The following is a 21,485-nucleotide window of genomic DNA, read 5'->3' as shown; positions in this document are numbered from 1 at the left end:
AGTTTCATGTCAATGGCTACAGTGGTTCCTGAAATTCCAACTCCCCTTAATGGAGTGACTGAGTTGCACAATTTTTTTTCTCTTTACATTCTGCCAAAACTTGCCTCATTCATGTGCTGTGTTTCTGCTTCCGTTCTTCGGTCCACTGTAGGTCCTGTGTTCTCTTCGGCTTCTCTTTCTTCCTGTTTGCCCAGTGTTCTTTCTTCCTCTGGCTGTGTTCTTCCGTCGTCTCTGGTTGGTCCATTGCATTAGTTTGTTGTGAGGTGTCCCTTGTAGTTTGTTTTTTCTGATCTGGTTCCTAAGGAGTGTTTTGTTTTGTTCGGTCTTCTCTATCTGTTTGATTTATATCTGTCCTTGTACTACTGTGGTCTCAGTTGCATACAGTGTTTCTGGTAGTTCCACTGTCTCTTAGTGTCATAGCTTGGCCTTTCATGAGATAGCTTTCTTATTGTAGTGATTCCAAGTCAGTCTGTAGGCCTTCTCTACTTTTGCTCTTCTCTCTTCATTAGATACCTTATTTCTTCCTGTAATCTGTATTGCTTCTCCTAGGTACTTGAAATTTTCTGTTCTGTGTATTGTCCCATATTTTGAGTGTAGTGATAGGTGTTTCTGGGTGCTCATGAACTGTGTTTTCTTATATGATATTTGTAGTCTGGACTTGGCTGTGATTTCGCGTAGTTCCTATATGGCTCTTATTGTTTCTGTTTCTCGTACCGTTACGATAGCTAAATGGTCTGCGAATGCTAGGCACTTGACTCTTACTTTTCCTAACAGGACTCCTTTCCGTGTCTTTTTCCATTCCTTCAATATTTTGTCAAGTACTATGTTGAACAGCAATGGCAAGAGGCCGTTGCCCTGCCTGACTCCTGTTCTAATTTCAAATTGTTCTGAGATCTCCCAACAGAACTTCACTTTAGATGTTGTGTTTGTTAGTGTTTGCTGAATTATGGTTAGTGTCTTCCTATCTACTCTGTATTCTTTCAGTATTTTGAAGAGGGTTTCTCTGTCTATTTAGTCGTACGCCTTCTTGAAGTCGATGAAGGTGATGGTTATGTTCTGTTTGTGTTGCAGTATTATCTTAATGTTTCATATCTATTCAGTGCACAAACTGTTTACGAAATCCAGCGTGGTATTCGCCAATCAGGTGGTCAGCTTGCTTCTCTAATCTATTTAGCAGTGCTTTCGAAACTATCTTATATGTGACAGGTAACAGTGAAATGCCCCTATAGTTGTTTGGGTCCGGCTTATCCCCTTTCTTCTGTAGAGGGTGCATCAGTGGTGTGTGCCATTCTTTGGGTATCTCTTCTGTTTCCCATATTTGTTTCATGATGTCTCCTTGTGCTCTAAATTGTTCTTGAGGTTCTTCTCTTACTACTTCTATCAATGGTGGTTCGCTATCTGGGTTGGGTGCAAGTTCGTCTGTGTCCAGTTTGTTTGTTGGTGATTCTGCAGGAGTTTCTCAAAGAACTTCACTAGGAGGTTAAAGTTATTCTTGGTATTGGTCTCTAGTGTCCCATCTGGTCTCTTAAAACAGAGTTTCGGTGTTTGATATTTAATCATGTTTTCTCTAAACATCCTGTAGAAATTCCTCGTGTTGTTCCTTGTGAAGTCTGCATCTATTTCTCCTAGTTCCTGTTTGTCATAGTTTCGTTTCTCTTCATGGATAATTTTACTTGTCTGTTTCCATGTATTGTATTGAGAAATTCTTTCCAATTTTCTGGTATCTTGCTGCTATTGAACTTCTTCCATGTGTTTATTCACTTTTTGATTGCTAGGTCACATATGTGGTTCCACAAGCGGTGTTTCCTGGTTCTCGGTGCTACTGCTAATTTCAAGGCTTCCTGAAGCTTTCCTGATAGCTGTTCCCAGTTTTCCATTGTTCCTATCTTACTTTCCTACAATATTTTCTCTTGGTTGAGTGTTAAATATTCTGAGTCTGGTCTAATGATCTTAGTTTTATGTTGTTTCCTCTTAGGGATTACTCTTTATCTGTAGTAGGTGGTGATCCGAGCCAAAGAAGCCCTTTTGTGTGCTGATGTTCTGGATTTCCCTCTGTGCTTCTCTTTGTATTATGGCATGGTCGATCTGTAATCTCTCTTGCCATTTGGGAGTTTCCATGTGGTTAATTTTTGTATGGGTTTCTTGAAGTTTGTTGACATGATTTTGAGTTCATGGGTTTCGCATAATTCTATCAGGTGTCTCCTGTTTAGGTTCGATTCATGGTGTGGTGTGTATCTTCCTGTGATGTGTTGGTATTTTTTTTCTTTTCCTAGATTTGTGTTGAAGTCTCTTAGAACAATTTTAGTTCAGTGTGCAGATATTTTCTTGATTGTCTCCTCCATTACTGTCCAAAGGTCCTCAATGATGTCTGCGTACTTCCTGTTGTGGTCATTTGTTGGTGCGTGAGCGTTTCTGATCATGTATGTCCTGATTGCCGACTTAATTGTCAGTGTGCTGATTCTTTTGTTAGACGATGCGAAGTCCATTACTGCGTCTGTGATAGTCCTGTGTACTGCGAATCCTGTGCCATGGAGCCTGAGGTTCTTCCTGCATACCAACGGTTTTCCTTTGTATATTATGTACTTCCCTCTGTTGAAATGGTCTACATCTGGGGATCTTGTTTCTTGTAGTGCACAAATTTTGATCTAGAGCCTGTTTAAAGTATCTGTGAGCTTTTCGATCTTGCCCATCTTGAGTAGTGTGTTCACATTGAGTGCTGAAATGTAGTGCTACTGTTTTGTCTTGAGAGAGTTTGAGAAGCTCCAATTTTTCCAATGATGTCCGTGAGCCCCCGGAATCCACTGCTGACGACTGTTCCAGTCCATTGACTGAGGCGCAGTGTAGTGAGATTATAAAAAAGCTGATTTCTCATCTGTCAGAAGACATGAAGTTTGCAATGAAATGGAATACCCTCCCCCTCCACCCAAAAAAAACGCTGTCATAGATATGAATCATACAATGACTTCTTCATAAATTGTAATAAAATGGGAACTTCTCACTGCATAATGAAGATCTCATTATGGCAGAGGGAAACTGCACAAGTTTTTTAGTTTCCCATTAGTCAACCTCCATTGTGAAAATTATAATGCTTCCAAAAAAAATTTCAACTCTGTAGCTTGTCACGGAGTTTGCACAAATAACCTTTTTCATAACTTCTGAGAAAACTTAATTGGTGGTTTTCACATAATGTGGCACAAACATATCAACAGAATACTAGTGGTCAAAAAGTCTCATTTATTTCATAAACATGTTACACAACATTAGTGATTTAGCTGTGAAAAATATGTATCAAATGGATGTGAATTAACCATATTTCGTTTCAGTCATTAGGGCACAGTAAAATTTTCTGGGAGTCGAAAAATAAACTAACTTATGCAAATCATTTATACTATAGAAAAAGGTCATTTATGCCCTCACTGAAGTTAAAGTGCAACAGCAATGCAAATTGTGACGATAGTATCATCACCACATGTCCGACGCCTTTGAATGCTGCGCACAACCTTCTCGTGTAGGTACTACAGTGTGGGTGTTACCCTCTGCCGACTGCCATGAGGGGCGGCCAGAGCCAGATACGAGGAGAACGGCTGCAACCGGAGAGCAAGATAGAAGAGCAAAGCCCCCGAGTACGTCGACCTGCTAAATGACACGTTCAGGACAGAAGATGCCTTTGGTAGGTATCAATGACACGGTGGACAGTACCGGTCATTAACCTTTTTGAGTTATAGTGAGCTGTGGTGATTGGAACAGTCGTCGCACAGGGTTCTGAATACCAGGAGTGTTCTATGTGGCTCAGCTGCAGAGTAGATGTACTGTATTCAGACAGTTATTTTCGTGTCCCTTCCAGTGACAAATTCTGATAGTTGTGTTTTCTTTTGTAACTGTTTGCATTGAGCAAAGATAGATGAATGAGGAACTGCAGTAATTTTAATAGGATGAGCACATCTATCATATTCACATCTAGTTGTAAGGATTTTCTTGCCTAGGATACCACATAAAATTACATGTCTCATAGTAAACTTCTTTTGACACATTGTTCTAAATCAATTATTTAATATTGTTTTTAAAAGTTTGGGTTGAAAAAATAATTATGCTTAGAATTGTTGTATTACGCCTACCTTCTCACCCAAGGACTTCCACTTAATGCTCTGTTATAAAATAAAGTTAAACCTGACACTCATTCCAACTAAATAGATGCTCATTTCAGAAAGAGAAACCAAAACTTTCTTAAGGTAAATTTTATCTCACATCAGTATATGACCAACACATATCAAGTTGCAAAGACAAACTGCATAAAAACCTCCACATTATAAGGCACGAAGTTTGCTGATAAGTCTGGAAGTTGAAACCAGCCCAATTCTAAAAAGTATTGAAGCAGATTTGGGAAAAACAAGTAAAAGCTTTTATAATGAACAAGCTTTCTTGAGCATAACCATTTGCAAGTTGTTGTTGTTGTGGTCTTCAGTCCTGAGACTGGTTTGATGCAGCTCTCCATGCTACTCTATCCTGTGCAAACTCATTTGCAAGTAACTGTATAATTATATCTATGCACATATGAATAATGTATCCATTACTTTAGTCAACTAGCCTGCTAAACCTTAATGCAAGTTATTTACAAATGTAATACCTTGTATAAATTTAGATTCACTTAGTAAGTCAGTGTGAAGTCTTACAATTGTCTCTTACAATTGTCAAGTCACCTATGTAACAATGAAGCATGATATTATTTCCAGAATGAATTTTCACTCTGGTGTGATGTGTGAACTGATCTGGAATATCTGGTATGATGTATGAACTGATTTGAAATATCCTGGCAGATTAAAGCTTCCTGCCAAGAAGGTGTGTGATATAATTCCCTCTTAGACCACATTGGGAGAGACTGAGGACATATCTGGATTAGGGAATATCCTAATGAATAGTGGCTGACCATCTGCCTTGAGGTCTTTTTTCTGCAGCTAGTGAGGGCGACATGATGATAATTACTTGGACAAGCAGGGTCCTTTACATGCCTCAGAAGGTGTTGAGATATGGCCTGTCACCAAGTGTTGGGATACTACAATTTTCCCCTCATTCATTGTTCAAGGAAAGAGTTGCCCCCCCACCTCTGTCCCTCTGTCGGGTGTCTCCACATGCCAAAATAGATTTTATCATGGCCAGAAGAAGAAGCATCATAAGCCACAGTCAATCCCAAATCCAATGACAATGTGAAGAAGCAGAAGCTTAAATGACTCACTATTCGGAACCTGACACAACCTGTCCATATAGGTGATAGCTCTATGGCAGTAGAAAACTGGATCCTGACTGAAGAAGCAGTTGCTTCAGCAAAATATTTTACCACTGTTTGCCATTTCTTTCTGGTGGTTGAGTGGTTTCACACTGTTTTGTACCAGTACTTGAACAGCTCCTACACAATTAAGAAATTCTGCTGATGGCACCTGTCAAAATAGTGGACTGTGTAACATTTAATAATGTTCAGGAATTCACAATGTGACCACTTCTTGCTATCCTTAATAAATCAGTGGCATTCTGCCCACACTACTTGAAGATCCAAAAGATTCAGTATAGGAACCAACATAAAGCCTACATTCTACTACTAAACAGCATTTCTCACTCCACCAGAGAACAGAAGCAATACTTAGAAGAGGAGTAGGGGGAAAATTGGTTGTTTTACATAAACATACATCTAAATAAATTGACCAGGAAGGTCATTGTCTGATTCCTCAAACAGAACTACTGTGGAGCAGTTTTAGAGCCTTGGAGGTTTTTTTAAGGACAAATTAAAATGATCTTGTACGCAATGAAAGCTCTTTAGTCTAAAAAATGCATATATTTCTTGATTTAGTGCCCTTTTATGTTAACTCACATCACCCATTATTTTTAGGCAGTATATACCATGCCTGGAGCAGAACACAGTTCCAGAAGTATGTGTAAGTTACAGGGTGTTAATCTGGGGAATTAGGTGGATGTTTCAACGAATTTACTTCATGTCCTTTGGTGTTTCCATTAACATGTTTGTAGATAAACTCACTGTCATAATGAAATATTCCCCCCTCCCCCCATTCTCAATCAAGGCTTCTCAGGGTGATGGCTTAGAAGGTAAACAGTAATGACAGTATTCAACCTTTAGAAGGTAATTAATAAGCCAAATCCCTTTTGCATCCCAAAAAAATATTTTGTTGTGGATGAAACAGAATTCAGCTATACTGATGTAGAGCCAGTGGATTTCACTGACTGCTCTGAGTGCTGTTTCATTCATGGCATGGATTCACATCTTATTCACAATAAAAACTCACACAAAATTTGTGGGAATAGTTTCAAAATGGCCCAAACATTTGCTTCCTCATCTGCCTTCTATCATTGCTCTACAAATTTGGCAATTGTTCACACAAGGCTTTTTTATTGTTAACTGTTCTAATGTGGCTAATGTTTAAGCTATTTTGTACATCTTTAATCATAAATCAACCAATACTTGAATCTTGTCTTACATAGTTGTGAAGTATGTATCAGCATGGTATAAATCATAATTTTATAAATACCAAACAGGCATAGAATTTTTATAACCATATCAATCACAAAAACCAACTCTTCATTACACACCACAAACTAAGAGTGGAATGGCTGAAGCAAATTGTCCACTGGAGCGTTAACTAACTTCCACTGTGTGTTGAAAGGCAGAAAATCCTCTCCAAACTCCTTCTTACATTTCCCAGCGAGATACTGTCCAACCTATAAATTATCTTAGTACACCCCTGTGCTGCTACTGCTGCTGCTGCTACTACCTGTCATTATTTTCATCATCATCATACAAATCACAACAAACTATGCACTGATCAATGCCCATAAATGTTTGGTGACTGTCTTTGCACATTCCAACATTTTACACCACCACACTAAAACATAGCTCCACTTCCCACAATGTTTTGTTTTGGTTCTATACTCTTCCATGAACTGATATGTTTCCAATTTCTAGTCTTGGTGAAAAAGTGTTAACACGAAAGTCAAACTACAGTCTTGGAATATTCCTGTGTAAAAATGTTAAACGTTACTCGAAAATTGTTGTGAATTTGTCAGACAAGAAGTATCACTTAAGAGGTAAGAACTACCGAAGCATTTAAAAAAGAGATGCATTCAAAAACAAGATGAAGATATAGAAACAGTACTTACTCTCAACCTTTTCATATCCTTCAAGAAGCTTTTTGACTCCCTCTTCCAGTTGGAAATTAATGTCATACTTCTCGAAAATGGTGTTTATCATATCTGAAGCACAGTTTGACATGAATTCTGCCACTGTGTCATCCAATGGTTCCTCTGAGAAAAGACAGGAGTTTTTCAATCATTCAACTACTAGCAACTGAAGCAGAGTCTACAAAACAGAAGTTGTAAAGAAGTAAATGTACTGAATGAGAGCATAACAGAATGTAGCTTCTTCATTAGAATCATACTGTTTACCTAAAAGAAATTTTAAGCTTGCATGTTGGTAGAAATTCAAAGCATACCAAAAAAACTGAAGAAAAAAATTAATGCATAGAAGAATAACTGTTCCAAAACAGAAAATTTGATACTTGAAGACCTGAAGCATAAATAGGAAGTACAGCAACAGAATATTGATTGGTAAATATTAAGCATGTGGTTTCCGAATAAAAATGTTAGCTCCAAAGAGGAAAATTTGCCACAAAGAATCTGAAGTAAAGGTCGGGTAAACAGCCAAACAAGAAGCACAGCAAATGAAGTTCATGCAACTCAACAAGCAGTAATGGCTCTCATTAATTTAAGAAATATTTGTCAGTGAAAGTATATAATAAGTGCACCCATTTTGTTAAAAAAATAAAAGAAAAAATGTTCCGAGAAGCTGAAGCAAATCAATCAAAATTTCCCAGCTGAAGCAGAGAAAATCAAAATTCCCCAACAATAGTAATCAAAAGTAGAACCAAAGTGCACTGCTCTCACAGAAATAACAATAAGCATCATAAGTACAGAATGCAATGCTCAAGCATTTTGATAAGTTGGTAACATTTTACTGTGTGAAGACGAGACATATTTAAGCAGCACAAACCTAGCAAAACTGTTTAGTACCAACACCTACATCACAATCTCTTCATTTTAAGGATTGTACACTATACTCATTCATGAGATTTCTTTCGCAGTCATCTTAAATTTGCGTGTCCTTGGACCACATACAATTTCCGTTTGACGTCTACATAACATTAATTTTTTTGTTTCATCTTCAGAGTTTGAAATGCTTCCACCCACCTAAAATGTTTTAATTATTCTATATCACTGGTGATTTTATCACAGACAGTAAAATATTTAGCTCTTGAAAAATTTATTTATTTCTTATTTTATCACATCTTGTAACACCTCTCACAAAATGTTAGAAATCTCAATTTTGCAGCCTGGTGTTCAAACTTCTTTCCTAATACTCAATCTTCCATTTTATACATAACAAATGGTTCAGTCATTGTTACATAACATTTTAATGTCATTTCATTTTACTTTAATTTATTACGCATTCTTATAAAGCGGGTAGTATATGTTCATTTTATTCCATGGTATCCACCCCAGCCTTAAAAATTGCTACACCAATATAACTGAAGAATGATACTTATGTATGTAAATTACATTTGTGACTGGAATGTTTTTGCATACAACCCCCTCCCCCCCACCTGCCCCACAGGTGTTATCTGAATGCCTGCAAATAAAAGACATTCTTCAAATGTCTAACATTAAGTTAACGATGTCTTTATTTCCACTTTGTTAAAATAGGTATTACAACTAAGAGTGATAAAAGTAGTCTTTAAATATCCTACATTCTCTGTCATTTTTTTATAATAATTTATTACAACACCTGAGTTGGCACAAGAAAAAGTGAAAGGTTCCTGCACCACCATCTGTTCTCCTTCCTGATGCACTTACCAGTTTAATTTCTCCCTTTGTCTGAATACACTTTGCTGTAGTCTATTGTATTGATCTTGTTTGTAGTAGTCCATACATACATAAAATAATACTGACAAGACTGCAAATTTCATGTAACTTCACAGGAGACCCTATGATAGCAAGTTCTTTTATAGACTCAACAATGGAAAATCCAGGGTGGAATAATGACAGTATTGTGAAAACTATAGTTTGCTACTCACCATACAGACGAGATTTGAGGTGAAGACAGGCACAACAAGAATACTGCTCTGCATTTAAGCTTTTGGCCAAGAGCTCTTCTTCTGTAGTAAAAAACACATGCACATTCACACAAGCACATGTAACACACACATGACCATGGCCTTTGGCCACTGAGACTGGACTGTGAGTAAATATACCTGATGAGAGAAGCAATCCATAGGTGATGAGGGCATGCTGGAGGTTCGGGTGCGGAGGGGGATGGATATCAGGTAGGGATGGGGGAGAGAGTAGTGCTGCCTGTGGGAGCATGCAGGGACATTGGGGGGGGGGGGGGGGGGGGGGGGGGGACTGGATAGGGATGCTAGGTGCAGTCAGGAGGTTTGACGGTGGAAGGGGAGTAGAAAAGTAGAGGAGGGGAAAAGATTAGGAACAGAAGGCTGTGTAGTGATGGAGTGAGAGCAGGAGGGAATGGGATAGCACTTCTCTCCTTTTCCACTTCCCTTTCCCCTGCCCCTCCCTATCAAGAAACCACCCAATTGCATCTAGCAGCCCTACCCTGTCACCACCATGTTCTTCATGCTCCTACAGGCAGCACTAACCCCTCCCCCTTTCTCCCCCCCCCCCCCCCCCCCACACACAACACACACACAGCAACCACTGTTATCCCTCTGCCTCCATGCCCCAAGCCACTTCCTTACCCCACCATCCACAGACCACAGATTGTTTTTCCTATTGGACGTAGTTGCTTGCAGTCCAGCCTCAGAGGCCAGCGACAATGGTCATTTGTGTGTCAATTGTGGTTGCGTAAATGTGTATGTCTTTCTACTTTAGAAGAAGGCCAAAAGATTAAATATACAGCAGCCTTTGCAGCAGTGCCTGTCTGTGACTCAACATCTCCTCTATATGGTGAGTAGCAACCTAACCTTTTCAAAATACTGTCTTTTTTTATATTGGACTTGCTTTTCATACTTGCAATTCTATTACTAAGTAGCACACTGATTCATTTCATTTCACATTTAAAGTCTCGAATCATGCAGTGGTCAAAGAAATTAGTACAATAATCAAACATCTCACCAACATAAATGAATGTGAGACTGCAGCTCGCATCATGCTGGAAGACTGGCCTATTTTCAGTTGTTCTGCCCATCCCCCACCATTAACTGCTAGTAGCCAATAAGAGTCAATCTCTTTCCGAGCGGCTAGCCCCGAGTTACAAATTGAACTGCAAAAATCTCTTCCCCTTGTGCTGCGCTGTTGCCGTATTTTGCAACAATGCAGTTGCATTCACATAGCGACCAAATTATTCATTCAGACGTCAATGTTAATTTCTTGTAACAGTATAGCTGTGAATGTGTATCTGTTAAAGTTTTAGTGTGATTTCCAAATGAATATATGTCATGTGACAGCAATAAACATGAAGTTCCACACAAGCAACTTTAATTAAATTGCATGCCTATTAAGTATCGTCTTAGGCGTGCAACTGGTTTTGTGATTTCCTGTCAGAAAGATCACCATATGTAGTAAGCGAGGAAAAATAATTAAGTAAAACATAAGTGATAGAAGTGATACCTGGCATTTGCAAGGGAGTGTTATGGGTGCTCCTCTGTTCCTGATCTAATAAACAATTTAGGATACTACCTGAGCAGTCCTCTTAAGACTGTATGCAGATGATTCTGTGATTTACTGTCTTATAAAGTCATCAGAGATTAAAACAATTAAAAAATGACTTAGACATGACATCTGTATGGTGAGAAAAGTGGCAACTGACTCTAAATAATGAAAATTACACTAAATAATGAAAATTGCACTAAATAATGAAAATTACACTAAATAATGAAAATTACTAAAAGGAATCCCCTAAACTCAGTTTACAGGATAAAACACAAGATTCTAAAGGCTCTAAATTCAACAAAATACTTAGGGATTACAATTATGAATAACTTAAAATGCAACTATCCCACCAATAACATTGTGTGGGAAGCAAACCAAAGACTTCAATTTATTTTTAAAACACTTAGAAAATTCAACAGGTCCCCTAAGGAGACTACTTGCACTATGCTTTTCCACCTTCTGGAGTATTGCTGTCATGTGTGGTATCCATAGCAGATAGAACTGATTGAAAAAGGGCAGCTCATTTTGTATTTTCACGAAATAGGGGAGAGACTGCCATGGATATGGTGTGCTAATTGGGGTGACAATCATCAAAACAATGGCGTTTTTCTCGTTGTGGCCGGATTTTATCATGAAATTTCAGTCGCCAACTTTCTCCTCAGAGTGTGAAAATACATTGTTGGTACCCACCTACATAGAGCGAAATGTTCAACATAATAAAATAAGATAAATTACAGTTTGCAGAGAAAGATAAAAGTGTTCGTGTTTCCTGCATGCTGTTCGAGAGGGGAACGGTAGAGAAACATCTTGAAGGTGGTTCTATGAACACTCTACCAGGCACTTAATTGCGAATTGCACAGTAATCTTCTAGATGCAACTGCCTTACAAGCAGTCGAGGTGGTTTATGTCCATCATATACAACTTCTTCAAATTTGAATCTGAAACCGATACTTCCATTTTTGTCGTTTTCGAGACTCAAGAACGAACTGTAGAAGCACTTGTTGGCAAGAGAAATGAACAGAGAGCAGTAAACAAAAGTGTCAAGAGCTGTAGAAAACTGAAAATCATCGAAATTGCAAGAAACCTTTAACACAAATAGATGGTTTTGGCAAAGATGCTTTAAAGCACTCCATGTTTGAAATGTAAATAAAAAGGGAATACCCAGCATCACAAAAACTTGTTACAATTATGCTTGAGCAAATTGGCTTCAAAGGTAGCACTTCGTCAATGTAAAGAATTTCAAAATTACATTGGTTTTAAACATGTTAAGACAAGAGTTTTAATTGAAAGAAGTGACATAGAAGCAGCACGAAGCACACCTGTTATAAAGATGCATGATACAAGAGGAGGGGGTAGTTCTACAGTGTATTACCTTGATGAAACATGAGTGCATCAGAATCATTCCATGAATACCTGCTGGAAAATGAGCGGTGGTACTGGTGGTTTTAAAGTTTTCTTAGGAAAACGTTCTTGGATACTTATTCTGCAAGATGGCTCTTTTTCTGATTTGGGTCCTGAGAGTTAACGTGTATTTAGATGTAAGAAAATCAGTAGTGACTAGCATTTGGAAATGAATGCTATCATTTTCAAGAAGTGATTCACTGAACAATTCTTGCCATACCTAGCTTCAAAGTCAGTCATTGTAATTACCATGTAAGTTATCATTCAGCTGTTACAGAGAAATAACAAAGTACAAGCACCAGAAAAGGGGATATAGTGCTCTAGCTGAAAAATAAAAACATTCTGGACAATGTAAGCCAGACTTGTGCTGAACTCTTGCAGCTCGTTAATTTATAAAAGTCACGTGACACAATGTACAAATTTGACTTGCTTGTATGTGAATGTGGTCACACAGTTTTCCGTTTACTCACATATTACTCTCAGTATAATCCAATAGAATTAATTTGCACACAGGTTACAAGCCACATGGGAAAAAAATCCAAGATAACAGACACTGAAAGGCTTGTGCTTGAAGCAACAGATAGCATCCCCCTTCAGTGTGGGCACACTGTGTATCACGCTGGAAAGTTTCAAAAATAAGACTTTCACAGGGAGGTGCAGATGGATAAAAGCCTTGAACGTATCATCCTACTTTTTCAGTCAGGTGGTTCGGACATGAACTAAGGCAGTATATGGTATTATGGTGTAAAGCTTGAAACAAAGCAATGATCTTTCTTGGTTTTAAAGAATCATGGTTCAGAAACGTTTTTATCAACATATCAACTGTATGCACTGTACATGAGAACTTCGTATCTTTTATTGGTTATGAATGTGTAGCCTACAAAGTATTCAGACAATTATGTTCAACACACTGCCCAAGGAGAAGTTAAGCTTTTCCCATCCTGTTGTATTACTTTCGAGAATGCAGCTGGATAAATTCATCAAAAACCCCTCTATTTCGACATGTAAACCGCTGTCATTTTCATGCCAAAAATTGGAAAATGCCTTAAAATGAAAGGGAGGGTACCTGTCGAGACATCGGCGGTTTTCGATGTTATCGGTCAGCATTCCATCACATTATTCACAGAAGATGGTTAATTGTTAGCTTGTTCAATGGATCATAAATGCGTTCTCTCACTGTAATGTCGAATGAAGTTGAAAAATATGGTAACATACTGACAATTGTTACAATAAGTCTTTTGCACTAGTGTTTGCTACCAGTAATTCTTTTTTACACATAGTGGTTTACACTGAACAGCAGTGGAACACACTCACCCAAGCGCATTATAAACATTTAAAAAATTATATGGAGTAGAAGCAGTTTTCAAACAACTATAATGACTTCGGTTTGAGCTTGAAGTTTATTTTGTTATATATTACATTTTTACTTATAACAAAGTCCAAATCGCAATAAATGGCAATTATTGCAACTATTTTCGATGATCTTGTCATCAGACAATCATCGTTTTGAGAAAAATTGCTGTTGATGTCTTCACAAAGCTGTACCAGCTGTTCTCGCCTTCTGACATCACATAGACAATTGCTGTGGAGCAGTGGACACAATCTCGAGACACAAAAGTAAAATTTCTCTCATGTAGACGAATGATCAAAATTGGTTTTAGAATGTATTATTCCCTCATAGATTTGAACATATATTAAGATGTGTCTGTTATCTTGGATTTTTTTTTCCCACATGGCTTGTAACCTGTGTGCAAATTGTTTCTATCGGATTATACTGAGAGTAATATGTGAGTAAACGCAAAACTGTGTGACCACATTCACATACATTAAGGCAAATGAAGGTGATTGTTGTCTGTAGCAACACAGTTTGGCAACACGGACTTCGTTTGCCTGCTCTCTGCCGCCACGCATGCACAAACCTCATCCCCTCCATGCCTCCCTATCACTCAGCCTCTATGTGCGTAAGTGCCACCTTATGTGAAGCAGGCTGTAGACACACATCTTCCTGAAACAATGGCAGTTGTGGCTGACTGTCTAGTTAAAACCAATCTTACTCAGTTTCCTCAGAATTACACACACAATTAGATACGTACATCTCCTGTTAGGATCACAAAAAGAAGCTAATAGAAATCAGGGCTTCTACAGAAGTGATTTTTCCCTTGATTTATTTGTGAACAGAACACAACAGGGAATGACTAGCAGTGTTATAAGGTACTCTCCACTATGCACCATATAGGTACTCTCCACTATGCACCATATGGTGGCTTGAGAAATACATATGTAGATGAAGATTCTACGGCCACCAACATAGACACTACAGATGGTGATGAAAGGTCTGCCTCATCACGTGAATACTGAAAGTATGCTGACGTCAGTACCAAGAAGACATAGTTTGAAATAAAGTCTTCAACACTGCTTTTAATACAAAATGCGGAAAGAAATTAGTGTTTTACAGCCAAGTGAAACACTGTATATCATACTATTATCTGTAAAATGTGAATCTTCTTTTTCTGTATCTTCGTACCTTCTATTTCCAATTCTGAATCTCTGTATGAAAGAAATAGCTGTGATCTCTGACCCTGTTCGCTTGCAATAGGCCATTTCTTCCTTTGTATACATCAGCAAATGAACTACAAAGGAATATCTCTTTGTAATTCTCAAAACTGCCACTAGAGTGAGATACTAGGTAAGCACAGTGCCCTGGCCACTGAAAAAGAACTGCTTCCACACCGCAAGACAAAGCAGCTTTGGCGACATGCCTGACATCCCTCATGTGGCAGCTACACTCTCGCCCATATGGAATACAGATGCCATCAGTAATTAAACTGTGTGTGTGTGTGTGTGTGTGTGTGTGTGTGTGTGTGTGTGTGTGTGTGTGTGTGTGTGTGGAGGGAGGGGCGGCACACAGGCACACAACACCACCCCACCCCCACCCCCAAAATAGCAGTTCAATGGAAATGAGCTGAGAGACAAACTGATGACAGAAATGGTGCTTTCCCACACTATTCAACTACATCCCTAACGTACCTTTGTGACAAAAAATGTTCACAACTGGTCTTATGAATCCTCTTATAACTGACTGCTCCAATCCTTTGACCGCTAATCCTACTTCACACGAGGAGAGCAGCCTATAACACAAACCATATCAAACACCAGCCAGTGAACAGAGGCTGCCCACCTTTCAACACTGAAGTAATACCTTACAGCAGTCAATCTGTATGTGCATATACAGTCACTAGGAAATATGCCCGAAACAATAACAAGGACCTTAGTACTTAATTTCAAGATTATTTTCACACATTACAAAATTTACTGAACACCATGAATTTCTTTCAGATCGTTGACCTATTTTCAACTTATGCTACTAATTACTTGCTGCTGCTGTGTCGCTGTCAACTGCCTTCTAACTTGCCTGCCCCCCCCCCCCCCCCCCCCCAACCCAACTTCAACTTTCCACGTTTCTGATATACTTATGAGGTTAATTTACTTTCTTTCCTTCCCTTCTCATTTACTTTTACTACTCGTACATAGGTTATTTACTTATTTTTACTTTTTACCCTGTCATCTCTGTCATCTTCTGTTACTGCTGTATTGCGGCTGTCACGTTGTAAAGGTTTTTGCTGTCAAATTTGGAGAACAGCAGGACACACAAAAATAATCTTTTTTTTATGAAACCGATTCTAAGTTGTCGTTCCAGGGTTGCTTGCTAAAGGCACCAGTAAGATTCTGACAATAACATTTTTATACACATACATTTAAGAAAATGTTTACAGCAGGTATTCAGACAGTCTAGCTACGTGCTTGATATCTTGACAACAACCACTACCCAACTCTTAAGCACGGCAGGGTTCTGTCTCGTCTCACAAAATACATCACTGATTCAGGTAACCAGCTCAGTTATGCTGGAAATTGGAGTAATATCAATCAAGTGTTCCCACTGGTCATTCAACAGATCCTGATCAATGTTTGCCACAGTAGTCAGTCATATATGCTCACATATCATCAATCCAGAAATTCCCTGTGCTTATTCATTCTGGAATCAGAGTTATTTAATTGGATAGATAAAAAATCTACTCAGCAAGCGATAGCATATCACACAAGTTACAGGGCTGTTATAGATGGTGGTGGTGGTGGTGGTGGTGGTTTTGGGAAAGGAGACCAGACAGTGAGGTCATCGGTCTCATCGGATTAGGGAAGGACGGGGAAGGAAATCGGCCTAAATCAGGATGGCCGGACGCGGGATATAGATGGTGGTAGATGGGCAAAACATATACTATCAAAGGGAGAGTCACCTGTGAAACAATATACGTTATACACCAGCTGTTATACAAACACTGTTTGGCTTTCTATATCGGCCAATTTATCAATCAGGATGGATGTGAATAAGCAGAGGGTGTGTACTGGCAACTCACAATATCCTGTTGCAGAGCACGCTCTACAACATGACAGTCATGACCTCAGCTCCTGTTTCATCACATGCGCCATCTGGCTTCTTTTTTCAGACACTAGTTTCTCAGAACTCCGCAGGTGGGAACTAGCACTACAACATGTCCTTGGTTCTCGCCACCCACATAGCTGTAACTTACATTAAATTTCTTCTGTCCCAGCACTTCCTCACTGTAACTACTCTTTGCTTCATTCTGTTTCAGTTTTCTACATATTTCACTGTCTTTCCATCCCCCCCCCCCCCCTCCCCCTCCCACCTCTATTCAGTACAATGCACTTAGCTTTTCACTCTTATTAACTCATACGTGATGTTTAAGCAGTAATCTCTGTCTGCGTATTAACCTGTCTTGCACCTTTAAGCTCTCAGGTTTTCAAATCTCGTCCGATGTAGTCCCCAACAATCAATCATTCCTTCTCATCCCGTATGGTCAGTCTCTCCTGGCCCACAAGTCGGGGTGGCTTTCTCGAAATCTACTCCTTTTCCTAGACCTCTCCAGTCATTTTCCTTCACTCCTCTTCCTTCTGCCTGAAAAAGGAGCTACTGGATCGGAAAGATTGCCAATTACAACCACCTTTTGTGTACGTGTTCTGCTGTCACTTTGTAAGTAGATTTTTTATCAATCTAATTAAATAAAAGTAATTTGCATGGCAACACTTTTAGCATTTTGATTAAAAGTACCTGCACTTAAAGAAGGTATTGCACATGTGGCTTACCCTCCTACAAGACCCTCCTCATGACCTGTGCTCCAAGTACTACTACTTGAAGGCACGTTAACTGTACTACACATAATGATTACAGTATCCTCAAAAGTCAGTAGCCTCACAACACATTACCTTCTGTAGGGGGAGCGAAGATTCCATAGCGAAAAGTATTGAAAAGGTACAGCAGATTCCCATTACAAAATAAACGCCTGCACATGTGACAAGTCTCATCTGTTGCCAATCACCTCACCATGCTCAATAAACATGCCAGTGAGTGTACATAATTTGTGCCCTTATACTGAATCCAGAACTTCACATGTAAACTGCTAGTAAGATTCACTGCAGGACTTGAAGCAGAATGACAACCAATTACAAATTGGCTACCGTTTGCCGCATACCCTGATCAGTGTCTTTCACCTATGCATTTAACTTTAATGATAGATTGGAAAGGCTATGTGTATCTCTCCTCAGACAGCTCTGCTCACACACATCTTTATTACGACATATTCCCCATCTGTTTAACTGACTTGATTGTGCAGTTCTCAGGCTTTCGAATATCAACTGTTGCAATCCATTTTTGTTATACATATCATGCTGCTATGTCTTCCCTGGCTCAGATAACTGGTAGACATTTAATGTCTTATTACTTCAAAATTTCATCTGGCTGGAATCCAAAAACATGGAACACACTGACAATCCCCAGGCACTAAATTCAAACGAGGACAAATAAATTGTGCTTGATTTTTTTTATTGAAGTTATTAATTTTATATCATACCAAGTTTCAGATAAGATAGGTAACTATCTTTCGCAACAATTTGCTAAAAATAAAAGTTTTTTTGCAAGTGAATGTCAAGGTATTCTACGCTGCCATGTTCACTTTCAGTAATTGTTAATGCATTTAAAACATCATTACATGTCATTTGTTTTGTTTACTAATAATGATGAATGCTGAGAGGGAAGCTGCAGATGTTAAGCATTTCCACCCAGGTCTTACTACTCACAACCATAAAAGGCATTAGTGAGAAGCATGAAAACGTAAGCACATGGGATAATAAGGAATATAAATCTATACTGTAGAAACATAACAGCAGTTTAAAACTTATCGCTTACTTTGTCATTTCTGCAAAAAGGCTAACAGAATAGCAAAGAACAGTTTGCTGTATAAGATCTGCACATATTGTTTCACAGCAACAGGCAGGAGTAAACGTACATTTTCATACTATAATAACAGCCATAGCACGCAGAACAACAACACATCAACATTCGTTGAGGAGCAGATATATTTATGTAATTTCTTAGACTTTCCCGGCGATTTGATGACATGTCGTGGAAATCGGGTTTTCTTGCAGATATCAGCGTCTTCCAAACACGATATTTCGACGTCATTACTTGACGTCTTCATCAGGTGTTCCCTGAGACTGGCTGCTTGCTGGACCGGGTCGCGCCCGCTAGTCGCGCTATCCTGCCGCTCTAGGTGTTCTCTATTCCGTCCGCGCCCGCTCTGGCCATCTCCAACTGCGGTCGTGGCCTCCTGGTGTTCCCTTCTCGGTCCGCACCCGCGAGTGGCGCTCCAATGCCGCTCTGGACGTTCCCTATTCCGTCCGCTCCCGCTCTGGCCATCTCCGACTGCGGCTGAGGCTTCCTGGTGTTCCCTTCTTGGTTCATGCCTGCAGTGTGCGGATGTCTGAGGCTCGTTTTTCGTGTTGGAAACATATTTTCTCCGGCATTGCTTCAGCAGTTCAAATGCCGAGTTCCATGCAGTGCTTAGCTGGTATCCTGCTTCCCGGTTAATCAAGTTTTGTGCCATCTTTATCTCTATAGATTCAGTGATGACACTATCCCAGAACCTGTGGGTCTGGACCATGACCTTGGTGTTCTCATAATCCATGGAATGTTCCAATTCTAGGCAGTGTTCTGCTACTGCTGATTTTGTGGCCTGTCGCTGGTGTTCCTTACATCTGATTTCCACCGTTCTAGTCGTTTGGCCAATGTAGGACATACTGCCAGTCTCAGGGAACACCTGATGAAGACGTCAAGTAATGACGTCGAAATATCGTGTTTGGAAGACGCTGATACCCGGCAGAAAACCTGATTTCCACGAGATGTCAGATATATTTATCTTTACCTTTCCACAGTTGTCATTAGACATGACTCTAATATGCTTACATTTTTTGCTACACAGATCAGGTTTTGGTTATGTACACTGAAATGATCAAATGCTTATAGTGGAAACAATACGATGAAGTACTGGGACTTTTTCCATTTTTATAATGAAAAACTTATTTGATAACCTTTGTGTTACTTTGTCATTTCACTCAATGACATAATCTTCACACTCAATGTGCTCCTCAGTTAGTGCACCCTGTAATCATTTCTAGAATAGATTTAATGATAATAACAATAATGAAAAGAATGATTATAAGAACTACAAGTGAATCACTGAAACCTCCAATGAAATGAACCATAATTTATTGGTAATAATAATAACAACAACAACAACAGTAGCAGCAAAAACAATGAAAAAAATTATTGGAAATACGAGTGAATCAGTGAGACCTCTGATCAAATAAATCAAACCTTTTCACGGGTAGGCTCCAGCGGCCATTGTCACTGTCAGTAAAATTCATCAGCATATGTGACCACATTGTTAATACGTAAAATTCTCTGATGTTTCATTTCAGCCACAGTTGGCAAATACATGGGCTTCCTCAGAGTGCTTTTGCTGACAGCTGAATGAGAAAACTTTAGTTCATATATAGTGATGGAAGAGACCGTTATCAAAATTATGTGGCGTTGAGGATGGGAAGAAAATGAGTTAGATGTCCTTGATTGGTGTTTGTTTTATTTTTAGCCACTGGTAAAAATACGCAAATGAAAAAGGATATCTAACACTCCTATTCCTCATCCTAAATACCATATCAGATTATGGTAACAGCTTTTTCCACCAATATATAACAAAGTTTTTCTATTTCAGAAGCCAGTAAAAAGACCCTGAGGGAGGGCAACGGAGGCCCAACCATAAGAGAGTTTTACATTTTGACAATGCACTCACATAACCTGATCATTTTTACTGACAAATCATTACTTGTTAGAAATAAAATCTAACGAGTTGTTACAAATTTTAACTTCACAAGAAGACTATGTTCCACATATTTGAAAACTTAGCATATAACAACTTTCGCTAAACTCTAGCAAATAAAAAATTTTGACAAACTTTCAAAGTATCTACTACCAACGGTAATCTATCATGTACAGTAACATGAATGATTCATTTTCTTAAAACTGTGATAGCACAGCAATGAGAACATTTCCAAATTTTATAACTGCCATTGATCCTGTGAAGGCAGCACCCCCCCCCCCCCCCGTGTGTGTGTGTGTGTGTGTGTGTGTGTGTGTGTGTGTGTGTGTGTGTGTGTGTGTGTGTGTGTGTGTGTGTTGGGAGGGGGGGGGGGGGGGCATGAAATACCACAAATGTACATCACATCAAAGGTGACACAATATTTCACCATCACCTACTGGTCGAACATCAGGAATGCAAAAATACAAATTCCTCCGACATATCCATATATTAGGCTTGGAAAGACAGCAAAGCTTTCCTTATATGAAGAATGTCATGACTTGAAACCCGCAATAAGCTAAAAGTCTGTAATGCTGTCTATTATACCTGGTTAATGAGTAAACGATAAGCACCGAAATGGCACTTAATTCAGTTGTCTATTTTATCACCATATTCAATACATCCCTTTTGTAATGACAACATGACAATAGTAAATAAACTAATCCTACATTTGTGTATTTATTACATCCATAAAATGAAAAATTAAATTAAAAATTAAGAAAGTTGTTAAAATCACAAAGAGACAGACAGACTGGCTAGTACTTCCAATAGGTGCAACTCGCTGCATTGCTGAGAACAAATTAAAACATTAAATAATACTCTAGATGACAGTACTGTACATTCCTTCTTCAAGAAGAAGAGAAGTGATTGGTTGGGGGATGTCGGAAACTGGAAAGAGGAAACAAAAAGTGGAAAAGAATAAGGCAGTTAAGGAATAGAAAAAAAAAGTGTAAAAGGTGGGGTCAGGGGAAGGGAGTCAGAGAAAAACAGGAGTGAGTAAAAAGGGGACTACAGGATGAAAACAATAACTGATCATAGCACAGCACAGTGGTATAGGTCAAGTCAATAACAACAAATTGATAAACGACACTTGTG

At 38.9% G+C, this 21,485-nt stretch overlaps 1 protein-coding gene across 3 annotated transcripts in view; it reads right to left on the bottom strand.

Annotated features, from left to right (window-relative positions):
- Positions 1-21,485, bottom strand: part of LOC126284229 (uncharacterized) — a 333,906-nt gene that overhangs the window by 249,423 nt on the left and 62,998 nt on the right. For 2 of the 3 annotated variants that reach the window (XM_049983005.1, XM_049983007.1), the window contains exon 6: positions 7,162-7,305. The exons of the other annotated variant lie outside the window; for it this stretch is intronic. In XM_049983005.1, coding sequence (XP_049838962.1) covers positions 7,162-7,305 — 144 coding nt within the window. The remainder of the gene's footprint in view (positions 1-7,161; positions 7,306-21,485) is intronic. 3 annotated transcript variants of the gene reach the window in all.

Source organism: Schistocerca gregaria, chromosome 8 (genome assembly GCF_023897955.1).
Source record: "Schistocerca gregaria isolate iqSchGreg1 chromosome 8, iqSchGreg1.2, whole genome shotgun sequence".
Classification (NCBI taxonomy): Eukaryota; Metazoa; Arthropoda; class Insecta; order Orthoptera; family Acrididae; genus Schistocerca; species Schistocerca gregaria.
Note: the sequence above shows the minus strand (reverse complement) of the source record. Positions and strands in the feature narration are given on the sequence as shown.